Raw genomic sequence first — 14,242 nt, 5'->3', positions numbered from 1 at the left:
CCTCTCTGTACTTGGCATTGTTCATCATTTTCGGGATCCTGACTAGTTTCCCAGTCTCTGCCAACCCCATGCTTCACTATACAGATGGTGCCAGGTTTCCTCCAGGCGTGACACTTGGCATTCAGGCCAAAGAGTTCAATCTTGGTTTCATCAGACCAGAGAATTTTATTCATCATGGTCTGAGTCCTTTAGGTGTCTTTTGGCAAACTCAAAGCAGGTTGTCATGTGCCTTTTACTGAGGAATGGCTTGTGTCTGGCCACTCTACCATAAAGGCCTGATTGGGGGAGTGCAATAGAGATGGTTGTCCTTATGGAAAGTTCTCCCATCTCCACAGAGGAACTCTGTCAGAGTGAACATTGTATTCTTGGTCACCTCCCAAGGCCCTTCTCCCCAGATTGCTCAGTTTGGCCAGGCGGCCAGCTCTAGGACGTTGGTCGTTCCAGACTTCTTCCATTTAAGATGGAGGCCACTGTGTTCTTTGGAACTTTCAGTGCTGCAGACATTTTGTGGAACCCTTTCCTAGATCTTTGCCTCGACACAATCCTGTATCGGTGCTCTAAGGACAATTCCTTCGACCTCATGGCTTGGTTTTTGCTCTGACATGCACTGTCAACTGTGGGACCTTATATAGACAGGTGTGTGCCTTTCCTATCAATAGAATTTAACATATGTGGACTCCAATCAAGTTGTAGATACACCTCAAGGATGATCAATGGAAACAGGATGCACCGGAGCTGAATGTTGAGTCTCATATCAAAGGATCTGAATACTTATGTAAATAAGTTATTGCTATTTTTCATTTAATAAATGTGCTAAAATTTCTAACACCCTGTTTCGCTTTGACATTAGGTGTTGTGTGTAGATTGATGAGGAAAAAACAACATGTAATCCATTTTAGAACAAAGCTGGAAAGTAACAAAATGTGGATAAAGGGGTCTGAATACTTTCCGAATGCATTGTAGGTGGGAGGTTATAGTTTTGTTATTTGGTAACTGCTTCACTGATAGTGTTACCTAGGCATGTGTGCTTCTTACGTGCCTAGTATACACCCCATCAAGTGATTGCTATGCAGTATGGACATGAGAATTTGTCTTTCGGTTGAACAAAGAGCACAGTTGAGTTGTTGACATTTCAGTGATCAAACACAGCATATGTTCCTGATATTGAATACATTGCATAGTTTATTTGCAAAAAGATACTATCACAGTATAAAAAGTATTAGTGAGAAAAATAATGCATGATTTGCACCTAACTTTAGCTGGTTAGAGCAATGGTCATTCTTTCTTCTCTGTAACAGTCAATGTAGTAAAATAATAAAGCATCATTTCTCCTAACTCAGACTGGTTGGAATAATCACTTTATTGTCTGTAGTAGTCACTGTAATAATAACTTTGTGAATATTCAATGGGGAAACGCATGAGGAGAACTTGAACAAATCACCTGGGACTAAATACGCTGGAAAACTGTTGTTTGTGGCCTATGCTTCATGAGTAGAACAATTCCTAAGTAAGTAAGTAACTAGATATTCAATCAGGGAAGTTAGTGAGCTCGTCTTTGCCAATGTTTCCTCCACTGAGGATGACCACCACGTTCCTCCCAGCAATGTCAGGGATTCTGTCGTTAGCAATGGCTGCGAATGCCGCGGACCCTGACGGCTCCACCAGGAGCCCCGCCCTGTACAGGGTAGACACGGCAGCCTTGATCTCCTCATCGCTCACCAGTACGATCTCTTCAACGTAGCGCTGGCACAGCTCGTAGGGCAGGGTGCCTTGACAACACACCAGGCAGTTAGCAATGGTAGATGTTTTAACCTTTACGTGACTTATGGTACAAAGCACATCAGGCAGTTAGCACAGATAAAGAAGGCACAGTTCGCAGATTTGTTTGCTTGGCTATGGTTCATTCCAGATGAAGACAAAGTTGTTCCCTCTTATGTCCTGATCTTATAGGATTTATTTAGGTCTAGCCAATGTACTGTACCTGCAAAAGGTGGAGCCAGTCCTGACGCGATGCTCTTGGTGTCCATGCCTACAGGCTTCTTCTCAATGAAACTTTTGTACATGGTACAGGCTAATGAATCAAAGACAGGAAATGAAGGTCAACAAAATGGTCATACTGTATATCAACCCCTCAGTATATTGTCCCATGTTCATGTATATCAGTTTGTGGTGTATCTTAGTTGTAAAAAGCCCTGCCTGATATTGTCTTGGTGAGATTTAAACAACAGGTGTTATGTACCTCCTTCTGGCTCTACCCCATAGATCCTTGTCTTCTCGCAGCCGGCCAATTTGATGGCAGCAGCCACCCCAGCCAGTAGACCTCCTCCTCCACAGCACACCACCACTACATCAGGCTGGGGCATCACCTCCAGTACTTCAAAACCTAGACTACAGCACGGAGAGAGGGGGAGGGAGAGAGGGTGGGGAGTGAGAGAGACAGAAAGCGAGAGACAGACCAGCATTTTATTTTCCCTCTAAAAGAGGAAGCTGGTTGTGTTGCCTTGTTCGGCTGTTCTATACCTGGCATGTCCTGCAATCAGGTCCAGGTCGTCATATGAGTGGAGGAACGTCATGTTTTCCTCCTGGACACAACGATTCACCACGTTCATCATACAGGTTGTAGGCACCCGTTCCACCTCACATCCAAAATTCTGGAGCGAATGGACCGAAATGTTTGGTTATTTTCAGACGTGTCATTTTAGATGATACAATTAAAGACTGAAGCAGTCAATTGGAAAGAAGAACCTGACTTGTATGAGTGTAGATCTGGATACAGGGGCTGTCTCTGGCATCACCACTTTCCCCTTGGAGCCGTAGTGTTTAGAGGCATAGGCAAAAGACTTCCCATAGTTCCCTGCAGACATGGTGACAAAATGGGCTCCTTTTGGTCTCCTGGCAAACTGGTTGGCCACTCCTCTTATCTTAAACGAACCTGGCAATTAACACAATGACATGAAACTGCTGTTATTGTATCACTCTCAATGTCCAACATCAACCATGTCTATCGATATATCTACCACAAAACAGCCTACATTATTAATTGAAACTTGTACAGTAGTAATGTAAATGTGTCTGACTAAGGCATCTAATTCATACACACACTCACCAGTTCTCTGCATGTTCTCCAGTTTGATGTGGATGTTACAGGGGATGTTGAGCGGTAGTGTTGTTTGGCACCATGGGATCATAGGAGTGTTGATGACTCCCAATGGACTGGTCCTCACTGTCTCTCTGGCATCTCTTAGCAGATCCAAAGTGATGGCTTTCACTGATAGTGGCACGTCCACCATGCTTGAAGACAACCACAGAGTTGTATCAAAGTGGTTTGAAACAGTCCTTGGTGGGATTATCCTAAAACCAGTCATTAATTTGCATAGAAAACAATCTCTCACTCAACATCAACAAAACAAAGGAGATGATTGTGGACTTCCTGAAACAGCAGAGGGTGCACCCCAGCTTCAAGTTCCTTGGCTTACACATCACTGACAAACTGAAATGGACCCCCCACACAGACAGTGTGGTGAAGAAGGCGCAACAGAGCCTCTTCAACCTCAGGAGGCTAAAGAAATTTGGCGTGTCACCTAAAACCCTTACAAACTTTTACAGATGCACAATTGAAAGCATCACTGCCTGGTACGGCAACTGCACCACCTGCAACCCCAAGGCTCTCCAGAGGGTGGTGCGGTCTGCCCAACGCATTACCGGGGGCAAACTAGCCGCCCTCTGGGACACTTTAAGCACCCGAGCCACTGCCTGTTCACCACCACTATCATTCAGAAGGCGAGGTCAGTACAGGTGCGTCAAAGCTGGGACCGAGAGACTGAAAAACAGCTTCTATCTCAAGGCCATCAGACTGTTAAACAGCCATCACTTGCACATTAGACTGCTGCCTATAGGCATAAACTAGGAACCACTGGCCACTTTAAGGAATGGAACACTAGTGACTTTAATAATGTTGAAATATCTGGCATTACTCATCTCATATGTATATACTGTATTCTATACTATTCTACTCTACTCTATCTTCGTCCGTTCCGCTCTGACATCACTCGTCCATATGTACATAGTCTTAATTCATTCCGACTTGGATTTGTGTGTATTGGGTATATGTTGTGTAATTTATAATATATTACTGCACTGTCGGGGGCTAAAAGCACAAGCATTTCGCTACACCCTGCTAATCACGTGTATGTGACCAACAACATTTGATTTAATGAGAAGGATTATACTTATGACTTGCTTAGCTCCTTTCCACCATTAAACATTATATATTGTTTCATTCGTCTGCTCTGTTAATACTTGCAAAAAGAGTTAACGTTAATGAAATCATGTAACACAAAATGATCTCACCATTGATATGGTGGAACTGTTACTACAGATCTACACATTTGTGCAATATATTCCACTTTTGCGGGTGTAACAGTCAATAGAATCAGAGACATGTATAATTCTTGTCAACGTACCTTGATACTTTCGAAAAATATATGCAAATGTGTGGATTTTCGAGATTTGTATCCAATTTACGGAGCAGAATTTCAACAGCTCCGTTGTTTACACAGTGTTACAGTTATTCTGGAGGTAAAGCCACACGCGACTTGTTTCTAGTCGGACATTGTTTTGAGACGGAACGAAGAAATGGCCGCGTCTATCCGAAAAAGTTAAGCTGTAACCTGAATTAGTAAATTCAAAACGTATTTTCCTGGCAAATAGTTGCGACAAATCATGGGTGTCGTGAGACATGTCGTGTGCGCGATGTCTGGGGGAGTTGACAGCTCTGTAACGGCTTTGTTACTCAGAAGAAGAGGTGAGACGTTTCTTCACTGGAACACTCAACATTAACGTTAGCTAAACTCATTGAGACGATACAAATAAACTGACTTCTTTTAAAATGAGTTAGTGGAATGTTTTATTTTATAGCTAATGTTTCTTGTTTACTGTAAGTTTCACGTCTTCCCATTGGCTTGTTTTATTGACAGGGTACCACGTTACTGGAGTGTTTATGAAGAACTGGGATTCCCTGGATGAGAATGGGGTGTGTTCATCCGAAAAGGACTGTGAAGATGCCTACAAAGTGTGCCAGAATCTGGACATACCTTTCCATCAAGTGTCCTACGTCAAAGAGTACTGGCACGAAGTGTTCACGTAGGTATCCTCCTTAATTAGATGATTGTTAAATCTGTATAATTGGAACAGTTGTAGCCCGGCTAAGCAGACAGCTGCACGCACTTAATTGAAATAATGTGAGTTATCACGGGATTAGGTTGGTGTCACAAGGCTCGATCTGGGGTGTGTTCATTGTCTTGCAAAGGAAACCGTTTACCGTTTAAGAACCAAACAGAGAAAATGGAACGAAATGGGAAGCGACCTATCTGAATTTGTCCAATAGAAACACACATTTTCGTTGCAAAACGTTTTCCGTTTGCAACAGAATCTGATAAATGAATATACCCCAGATGGATGGGTATAATTTGTGGAACGTTCCAACAGGAATCTGATAGTGAATATACCCCAGGTGGATGGGTATAATTTGTGGAATGTTCCAACAGGAATCTGATAGTGAATATACCCCAGATGGATGGGTATAATTTGTGGAACGTTCCAACAGGAATCTGATAGTGAATATACCCCAGATGGATGGGTATAATTTGTGAAACGTTCCAACAGGAATCTGATAGTGAATATACCCCAGGTGGATGGGTATAATTTGTGGAACGTTCCAACAGGAATCTGATAGTGAATATACCCCAGATGGATGGGTATAATTTGTGGAACGTTCCAACAGGAATCAGTTCCAAAAACTTTGTAAAGTGCAAGGTTGCTAACAAACAACGCATACAAAGTAGCATAATCAATACACCTAGCTGACTAGCTGACAAATAGGCATCAACTCACCATGTAGCGTATTCTTAATGTTTATCCATAGACTACCAGAGTGAGGACAGACATTTTTCAGCATAAACGTGAGTGAAAAACTTTATGAAATAGCCCACTCCCTACCTGGTATCTTATTCTACTGCTATACAACTTTGTATGTGCGTTGTTTGTTGGCAACCTTGTTATTTACAACGTTTTTGGAAGAGATTCCTGTTGGAACGTTCCACAAATTATACCCACCAACCCCAGATTGCTCTCTTTCTCAATGTCTGACCAATGTCTCCTTTCTCAGCAATCTTTTGAAGGAATATGAGAAGGGCAGGACACCAAATCCAGACATTCTGTGCAACAAACACATCAAATTCAACCACTTCTACAATTATGCCATCAACGGCTTGGGTATGTAGCATAATAATGCTCAGTATTACTATGCATTATATTATGAAAAACTTCCAAGTATGCTAAGACCTTCAAGTACCATTAAAGAAACTGAGCTTGTACAAAAAAAATACAATATTGTATTGTTGCTGATTTCCCCCCTAGGTGCTGATGCCATGGCGACAGGCCACTATGCCAGGACATCTCAGGAGGATGAAGATGTCTTCCAACAGAGTCATGTGGCTCCTCCCCCTAAACATGTCTTCAGAGACCGCTTTGAGATCCGGAACCGTAAGAACAACAAACTCCTCTCAGCATCTTTCTGTGCTTTTCTCATACCAATGTTTTATTATTATTATTATTATTATTATTATGTCAATCTTACCTCTATAACAATATGGAGACTTTGGGTGCTTTCACATACAGTGAGGGGAAAAATGTATTTGATTCCCTGCCGATTTTGTACGTTTGCCCACTGACAAAGAAATTATCAGTCTATAATTTCAATGGTAGGTTTATTTGAACAGGGAGACACAGAATAACAACAACAAAAAATCCAGAAAAACGCATGTCAAAAATGTTATAAATTGATTTGCATTTTAATGAGGGAAATACGTATTTGACCCCCTCTCAATCAGAAAGAGTTCTGGCTCCCAGGTGTCTTTTATACAGGTAACGAGCTGAGATTAGGAGCACACTCTTAAAGGGAGTGCTCCTAATCTCAGTTTGTTACCTGTATAAAAGACACCTGTCCACAGAACCTACACAAGGCTGGAATGGGCTACAAGACCATCGCCAAGCAGCTTGGTGAGAAGGTGACAACAGTTGGTGTGATTATTCGCAAATGGAAGAAACACAAAATAACTGTCAATCTCCTCGGCCTGGAGCTCCATGCAAGATCTCACCTCGTGGAGTTGCAATGATCATGAAAACAGTGAGGAATCAGCCCAGAACTACACGGGAGGATCATGTTAAGGATCTCAAGGCAGCTGGGACCATAGTCACCAAGAAAACCATTGGTAACACACTACGCCGTGAAGGACTGAAATCCTGCAGCGTCCGCAAGGTCCCCCTGCTCAAGAAAGCCCATATACATGCCCGTCTGAAGTTTGCCAATGAACATCTGAAGGATTCAGAGGACAACTGGATGAAAGTGTTGTGGTCAGATGGTTTTGCCACCAAGTACTCAGTCATGTTTTGCAGAGGGGTCAAATACTTATTTCCCTCATTAAAATGCAATTAAAATGCATTTTTGACATGTGTTTTTCAGGATTTTTGTTGATGTTATTCTGTCTCTCACTGTTCAAATAAACCTACCATTGAAATGATAGACTGATCATTTCTTTGTCAGTGGGCAAACGTACAAAATCAGCAGGGGATCAAATACTTTTTTCCCTCACTGTATCCCCTTATGATCCTGGAGCGTTTGGTACCCTGATCAGCGCTATAAAGTATGTGAAATGCAAACAAACCCTGGTTGAAATGAAACCTGGACCTGCGTGAGTAGCGGGTCCAAGATCCAGGACCTAGGTACCAGGTATTGTGACGTGACCCGCGCTGCCGCGTGGCCACTGTTTTGCCCGTTGTAAAGAAGCTAGCTCGCTAACGTCATGTAGAATGTGCGTCTTGCTAATCGCACCCTGAAACTGTTATTTTCAGGCCTTGTGAAATCAAAATATGTTCTGTAGAATTCTCAAAAACGGTCCAGGGTACCAAGTTTTATATGTGAAAGGCTGTTATCTGTAAGCCTGTAGACATTTGATATGTGTAGAGAAATTCAGGGAACTTGAATGAGTACCACCATTGGTTATATTTGATATAGGGACTGATTTATTATAGGGCTGTCATTAGATTGGTATCTCAGATTTTTAACCCTTTGTTATCTCCATTGAAGCGGTGAGGTTGTACCAGGGAGCGGACCGTTTTAAGGACCAGACATTCTTCCTCAGCCAGATTTCTCAGGATGCTTTGCGGCATACAGTCTTTCCCCTGTCGGGACTCACCAAAGACTACGTGAAGAAGATTGCAGCCGAGGCCGGCTTCCAACACGTCCTGAAGAAGAAAGAGGTAACTAACCACACAGACAGATTCACTGCCCTCTGTATGTACTGTATTTGGGCATTAAAGCAAAAACATTTACATTTGTCTCTGTACTCCCGCATTTTCTACAGAATGTCAACTTTAATATGAGGTTAGAAATATGATTTAGGCCTCTCAGACCTAGGCCTTGTAGAAACGGGGTCAATCGAGTTAGGTCTGCCAAATATTAATGTAGTATTGGAAAAAATACATCAATCCAGCCATAGAGTATAGCCTATCATCATCATCATCATCATAAAAAGTGTTGTTTATAACATGCACATTTAGAAGCATCAATCTACACTACCATTCAAAAATTTGGGGTCACTTAGAAATAAAATTGATCAGAAATACAGTGTTGACATTGTTAATGTTGTAAATGACTATTGTAACTGGAAACGGCTAATTTCAATGGCATGTTGTGTTAGCTAATCCAAGTTTATAATTTTAAAAGGCTAATTGATCATTAGAAAACCCTTTTGCAATTATGTGGGCAGCTTCGTTAAATTGTACCCGCAAAACACCAGTCTCAACGCCAGCAGTGAGGAGGCGACTCCGGGATGCTGGCCTTCTAGGCAGAGTTGCAAAGAAAAACCCATATCTCAGACTGGCCAATAAAAGGGAAAGATTAAGATGGGTAAAATAACACAGACACTGGACAGAGGAGGCCTAGAACAAGGACATTTCTAAGTGACCCCAAACTTTTGATCGGTAGTGTATATAGTTCAAGCTTGACTAAATTCGAGCCCAGTAACTTTGCTCACTGCATCCTCCTTCAATTGTCTTGTCTGGCTGCCACGAAAAGCCCCCACCTTGGAGACAGTCAATCACATCATTGTGGAGCTGCTGATCTGCTCAAAGTGTGTGCGTGCCACTGGCGATGTACTTTGCTGGAGATGCTAGCTGTTCTCAACGACGCATCACTTCAAACGCATTCCACCTTGATGTTATCGGCTGGCCTACTACTCCTGGTAGTACCTTTTTTTTTAAATGTAAGTTATGAATCGCAAATTACCAAACAGCTGGCACACTTCGATTTCATCCATCATTTTGATTTCAATTTGGTTGTCCAAAGTACTGTCAGCTTGCACTGTGTCTTTGCTGATGATTGCCCTGATCTCTGGCCAGTCAATTGGTTCAATGACATTGTTGTTTTATCTATTAATCGCTTCAAATAGATCTGAAAATGATGCATTAAACATCAATTTAAGACTGTTTGTTTATAATGAGCGACGTCCCACGTTTAACCTGAACACACAAATAATAGGAATTTGCACTGGGTTCAGCCATGACGGCACGAGAGAGAAATTGAACATCGGCACGTCACCTGCAGGTGTGAGCTTGTGTGTTACACTGTCCAATCTGAGTCTCAAACATGATCTCAGCGCATGATCTGAGGCTGTTTGGTCTCTTGGGCATCAACTTGGGAGAGCGGACAGTGCATTATAGACAAAGCGCTGCATATATTGCCAGAACAATAACACATCTGATTATTATAATTTTTTGCAGAAAAATGGCGGCGTCCATTAAACAGTAATTCAACTTTGCCCAGCCTGTCTTTATCGGCCATTTTTTCAAAATGACCTTTTTCCTCAGCCTTCAAAGGAGGTACATTTACATTATTCCACACACTGGTTCTTAGGACTTATAGCCAGACTTGTCCAAAGGCATTTTTTAGATATCTTGTGGCATTTTATCTGTAAGTTTTATGCAAAATATCACCTCCGTCACCCCGACAGTGTCATTGCCGTTTGATACACCAGAAGTACATTCATTTCCAATGGAACGCTGAGTTCGACTTGCAAGGATTGTGTTGCAGAGTCAGTTGGACTGCATTCTGTGTGGTGCATAGGTTGGATTTATCGAACGTGTGGACCTCTTGACAAAAATGGTAGCAGGTGAATGTTGAACTTTTGTCGCACACACATCCAGATGATTCTGCATAACATTTTGCGCAATGACGCTGTTGGTATGATCAAGGCGTATGCATCCGTCATACGTGTGAAGTGTTTTATATTTATTGAGGATTTGCATATTTTTAAATCAAAATGTTTTACTTTTCAACTGGTAAAGTTTCATTCTGATATGAGTAAAGGAGAAAAATAGCCTGTTAGGGCGTGGTATCTGGTCTAATTGTGCATGCTACCATGATTACGGATAATCATTCATGAATAATGACGATCATACCCCCAAAATCATGAATAAAGGTCATACCCCCCCCCAAAAAATGCTAATGTCCCCTGTTATTGATACACTATTAGTGAATTTGTCCAAATACTTGTGACTTCTTCACATGGGGGTGGGGACAAGTGCTTTCCGTTCTCAGCGGTAAAATAAACGTGTATGAAAATAGCCACACAAAAAAAAGGGGGACATGCTGTACATTCACCTCATGTAAAACATTTGATCTCAAATCTAAAATGCTGGAGTATAGAGCCAAATGTAAAATGTTAGTTTCGCTGTCCAAGTACTTACGGACAGGAGTGTAGATAAAGTATTGATCATCTCTCCTCTCTGAGCTGCCTACAGATTAACGAAAGTTTAACATAATTTCATTGCATTGTTGTTGTTTGGCCTACCCCCTAATTACACTGTATTGACATAAGATTACATCTTACGAAGTCAATTGTATTTTTTTCGTGGACTGTGTGGCAACACTGAATATCATCTGTTTCCAGAGTATGGGCATCTGCTTTATTGGAGAAAGGAAATTTGAGGATTTCATTCTAGAGGTATGGAATTCAAAATACACCCACTGTGTGAAGAAAAACACTACTGTATGAAGTTCATTATTGAGATACACTGGTCATAGTAATAAATAAACATGTTTGTGATAATATCTGCATTCCTGTTTTTCTGTCAGTATTTAGAGCCAAAACCGGGGAACTTTGTCTCCATTGAGGATGGGAAGATCATGGGGGAACATAAAGGTAATGCTGTGTGATATCCTCAGTGGTATCTTCTATGGTAGTGCTTGTCCCACTATCCTTATAAGAGTACTGCTCTTCCAATAGTAAACCTTTACATTAACGACTGGTTCTCATCCCCTTCTTCCTTTCAGGTTGGTTCACCCTGACACTAGGCCAAAGGGCTAGGATTGGTGGGCAGAGGGATGCATGGTTTGTTGTGGACAAAGACATTACTACTGGAGAAGTGTTTGTGGTAAGGAATGGTTTCTACCTCTTCAATACTGTTATACCTAATTTTGTCCTAAACAACCGGCCCAACTACAATACAGGCAGATCTCCCACCTCCTTGCTGTTGATTCTCAATGGGATTCTGATTCTAAACTCCCTAACATCAGGGTCCGACCACCAATCACCCGGCTCTATTCAGAGACACGGTACGAACAGATCGTTTCCATTGGATAACGGAGGACCCTCCCACTGAGCTGATCCAGACTAAGATGATGGAGTGTCACTTCCGCTTCATCCACCAGATGCCTCTCAGTGAGTGAAATAACAAGTTAGGGCCAGACACAATTTGTAAGGATGTGTCATTAACAATACCTTTACCTCCCAAGTGGCGCAGCGGTCTAATGCACTGCATCGCAGTCGCAGCGTCACTACAGACCCAGGTTCGATCCCAGGCTGTGTCACAACCTGCCGTGACCGGGAGTCCCACAGGGCGGCGCAAAATTGGTCAAGCGTCATCAGGGTTAAGGGAGGGTTTGGCTGGGGGTGGGGGCTTTACTTTGCTTATCGTGCTCTAGCGTCTCCTGCAGGCTGACTTCGGTTATCAGTTGAATGGTGTTTCGTGGTTAACGGGTTATGCGGGCGGGTGTTATAAGGAGCACGATTTGGCGGGTCATGTTTCGGAGGACGCATGACTCGACCTTCGCCTCTCCCGGACCCATCCAATCGTAATTGGATATGACAAAGTTGGGTGGGGGAAATAACAATACCGTTACCTCCCATTCGGCTTAAAAAACAGCTTTATTGAGTCAAAAATGTACACTTCAAAAGTGTTAGTGACATGTTAATGTGTTAGTAACATGTTAATAACACAGTGAGGTTGTTTATCTCCAGCCCCTTGCACTGTGACCTTGAACATGGATGGCTCTGTGTGGATCATGCTGTCTCAGCCGATCAGAGCACTCACACCAGGACAGGTAAGCTCTCTGTTTCCCACACATAGTAAGCCACCTGTCTCACCCTTTTCAGAGTTTGGGCAGTTGGTTTCATTACTTTCTAGGGATGTTTTGTTCTCAGATGAATTTTAACTATGAGTAACATTTCTTTAGGCCATTTTCAAATTGATTTATTGTCGTTAGGTCAGCTTTTAAGAGTAAAGCCAACCCATGAACCATTACAGTGGTTTTAGTTGAGCTGGTGTGTTAGTCCCAGTGTGTTATTCCTTAAGATCCTGATTAGCTAGCTAACAAAGGCCTATCATAGGCCCAACAAACGTAGCCAGCTGCTCCAGTGCGTCTCTGGTTTCTCTGACAGGGATTACTCCAGACTCTAGTCAGGGTACAAAGAGCCTTGTCCACACTTGGATTACTCCCCTTTCTTCATGCGCTATCCCATAACCCACTGCTCTGAGAGAACAATATGGCTGAGGCGCGTTTGTCTTGGAGCTCTGGGCTCGAGGCCAGAGTGAGGGTAGATGAAACGATAGAGAATAGTGGTGTGTGTATGCGCTCAAATGTGGAGGTTAGTTCAGAGGGACTAGGAGTTAATATTCAGCATTAATGTCTCCCACTAACAACAATTTTCTCTGCCCGTCTCATCTACCTAAACATTGACTGAATAGCCTTGCGTCAAAGCTTCCGTCAATGCCTGCTCATCACTACCCTCCCTTCTAATTTCTCCATATTCACTTCGCTCATCTCCCCCAGTTTGCAGTGCTGTACAAGGGGGATGAGTGCCTGGGAAGTGGGAAGATCGTCCGTCTGGGCCCCACAGAGCACACTCTCCAACAGGGGCGAGAGCGCATGAAGGAAGCCCCTGTGGCCAAGGAGAGGACTCCGGAACCAGCCAGCTGAGCCTGAGAGAGACTTCCTAGAAACAGACCTAAGCCTAGGCCTATCCACTGTCGATATGGACCTAACCTTACATTGCAGACTTCAGTGGACAAGACTACTGTACTTCCACAAGCCTTACCCCGTTCTCTGAACCACTACTGAAGAACAGAAGAGCACACTGATCATGCTTTCGGACCTGTCCACTCACCATAAAACACATGCTCAAACTTCCTCGGTACTGTTGCCCTCAGTTGATACTTCTTCCTATTAGGTTATTTGATAGTGTGGACTGTGTACAATCATCCACATGGTAATTCATTGTCTAATTTATTTATTTGGACAGAATATTAGAAAATGTGAAATGCATATTAAAAAAATTATGGCTTTTGTGAAAATCCAAACAAGTCGAGTGCCTGTTCCTTTGGTGCCATTTCACCTAAACACATTTTGGATTGAACTGGATTCTTTTCAACTACCACAAAATATGCAATATGTAAATAGAGAATAACTTGAATTCAGAACTGAAGAGCAAGTGATTAAACTTATGATTGTTTTAAAGTACAAGTGATTTCTTGCATTTTTGTGGCCAGCAGAAAACCTCACAATGAAGAAATCGAGCTAAAGTATGCGTCACTTCACTATAACTTCTGTGGCTACTGTTTCACGTCCTCTTCCTCCCTCGCCACAAGGGGGCGAACACGTACAACTTATACTTAACCTATACTTTGCCTATGCACTGTTTCTGGTGGTTAAATTAACATAGTTTATGTTATACCAGGTGGAATGTACAAGTAACTACCAAAATAATGGAATCACTGGAGTAAATTTAGGATACAAAGTATAGTGGTTTCTGAGTTAATTAAGCAATTAACATCCCATTATGCTTAGTTAGGGTGTATAACATGTTGGGGAGCACATTATTTTGGCTGCCATGGCTATGCCCCT

General features: G+C 42.4%; 2 protein-coding genes across 3 annotated transcripts; one reads left to right on the top strand and one right to left on the bottom strand.

Moving 5' to 3' along the window:
- Window positions 1-1,164: 1,164 nt before the first annotated feature.
- On the bottom strand, window positions 1,165-4,593 carry srr (serine racemase). Of its 2 annotated transcripts, none has more exons than XM_064938245.1 (7): window positions 4,464-4,593; window positions 3,107-3,351; window positions 2,751-2,932; window positions 2,521-2,651; window positions 2,240-2,388; window positions 1,982-2,071; window positions 1,165-1,769 (listed from the first exon to the last, which is right to left on the bottom strand). In XM_064938245.1, exons 2-7 carry the CDS (start codon window positions 3,288-3,290, stop codon window positions 1,528-1,530), a joined length of 978 nt encoding a protein of 325 aa, XP_064794317.1. In that variant the 5' UTR covers window positions 3,291-3,351; window positions 4,464-4,593; the 3' UTR covers window positions 1,165-1,527. The 2 variants fall into 2 exon arrangements, with proteins under 2 accessions (XP_064794317.1, XP_064794316.1); XM_064938244.1 differs by having other exon boundaries at window positions 3,107-3,291.
- Window positions 4,594-4,602: 9 nt separating this feature from the next.
- On the top strand, window positions 4,603-13,861 carry trmu (tRNA 5-methylaminomethyl-2-thiouridylate methyltransferase). The gene is made up of 11 exons (XM_064938243.1): window positions 4,603-4,804; window positions 4,977-5,142; window positions 6,167-6,273; window positions 6,418-6,543; window positions 8,147-8,319; window positions 11,010-11,063; window positions 11,195-11,261; window positions 11,393-11,493; window positions 11,636-11,780; window positions 12,360-12,442; window positions 13,172-13,861. The coding sequence occupies exons 1-11, from the start codon at window positions 4,723-4,725 to the stop codon at window positions 13,316-13,318; spliced, it is 1,251 nt and encodes a 416-aa protein (XP_064794315.1). The 5' UTR covers window positions 4,603-4,722; the 3' UTR covers window positions 13,319-13,861.
- The last annotated feature ends 381 nt before the right edge of the window (window positions 13,862-14,242 follow it).

Source organism: Oncorhynchus masou, chromosome 26, assembly GCF_036934945.1.
Source record: "Oncorhynchus masou masou isolate Uvic2021 chromosome 26, UVic_Omas_1.1, whole genome shotgun sequence".
NCBI classification, from domain to species: domain Eukaryota; kingdom Metazoa; phylum Chordata; class Actinopteri; order Salmoniformes; family Salmonidae; genus Oncorhynchus; species Oncorhynchus masou.
This window is presented reverse-complemented; position numbering and strand designations above follow the sequence as displayed.

Coding starts and splice junctions, on each gene's coding strand:
- srr (XM_064938245.1), bottom strand. CDS start 3,290: ATGGTGGACGTGCCACTATCAGTGAAAGCCATCACTTTGGATCTGCTA. Junction 2,389..2,520: donor CTGATTGCAGGACATGCCAG/GTATAGAACAGC, acceptor TCCGTGCTGTAG/TCTAGGTTTTGAAGTACTGG. Junction 1,770..1,981: donor ACTGGCTCCACCTTTTGCAG/GTACAGTACATT, acceptor TGTGTTGTCAAG/GCACCCTGCCCTACGAGCTG.
- trmu (XM_064938243.1), top strand. CDS start 4,723: ATGGGTGTCGTGAGACATGTCGTGTGCGCGATGTCTGGGGGAGTTGAC. Junction 11,064..11,194: donor TTGAGGATTTCATTCTAGAG/GTATGGAATTCA, acceptor TTTTTCTGTCAG/TATTTAGAGCCAAAACCGGG. Junction 11,494..11,635: donor CTACTGGAGAAGTGTTTGTG/GTAAGGAATGGT, acceptor CCCTAACATCAG/GGTCCGACCACCAATCACCC.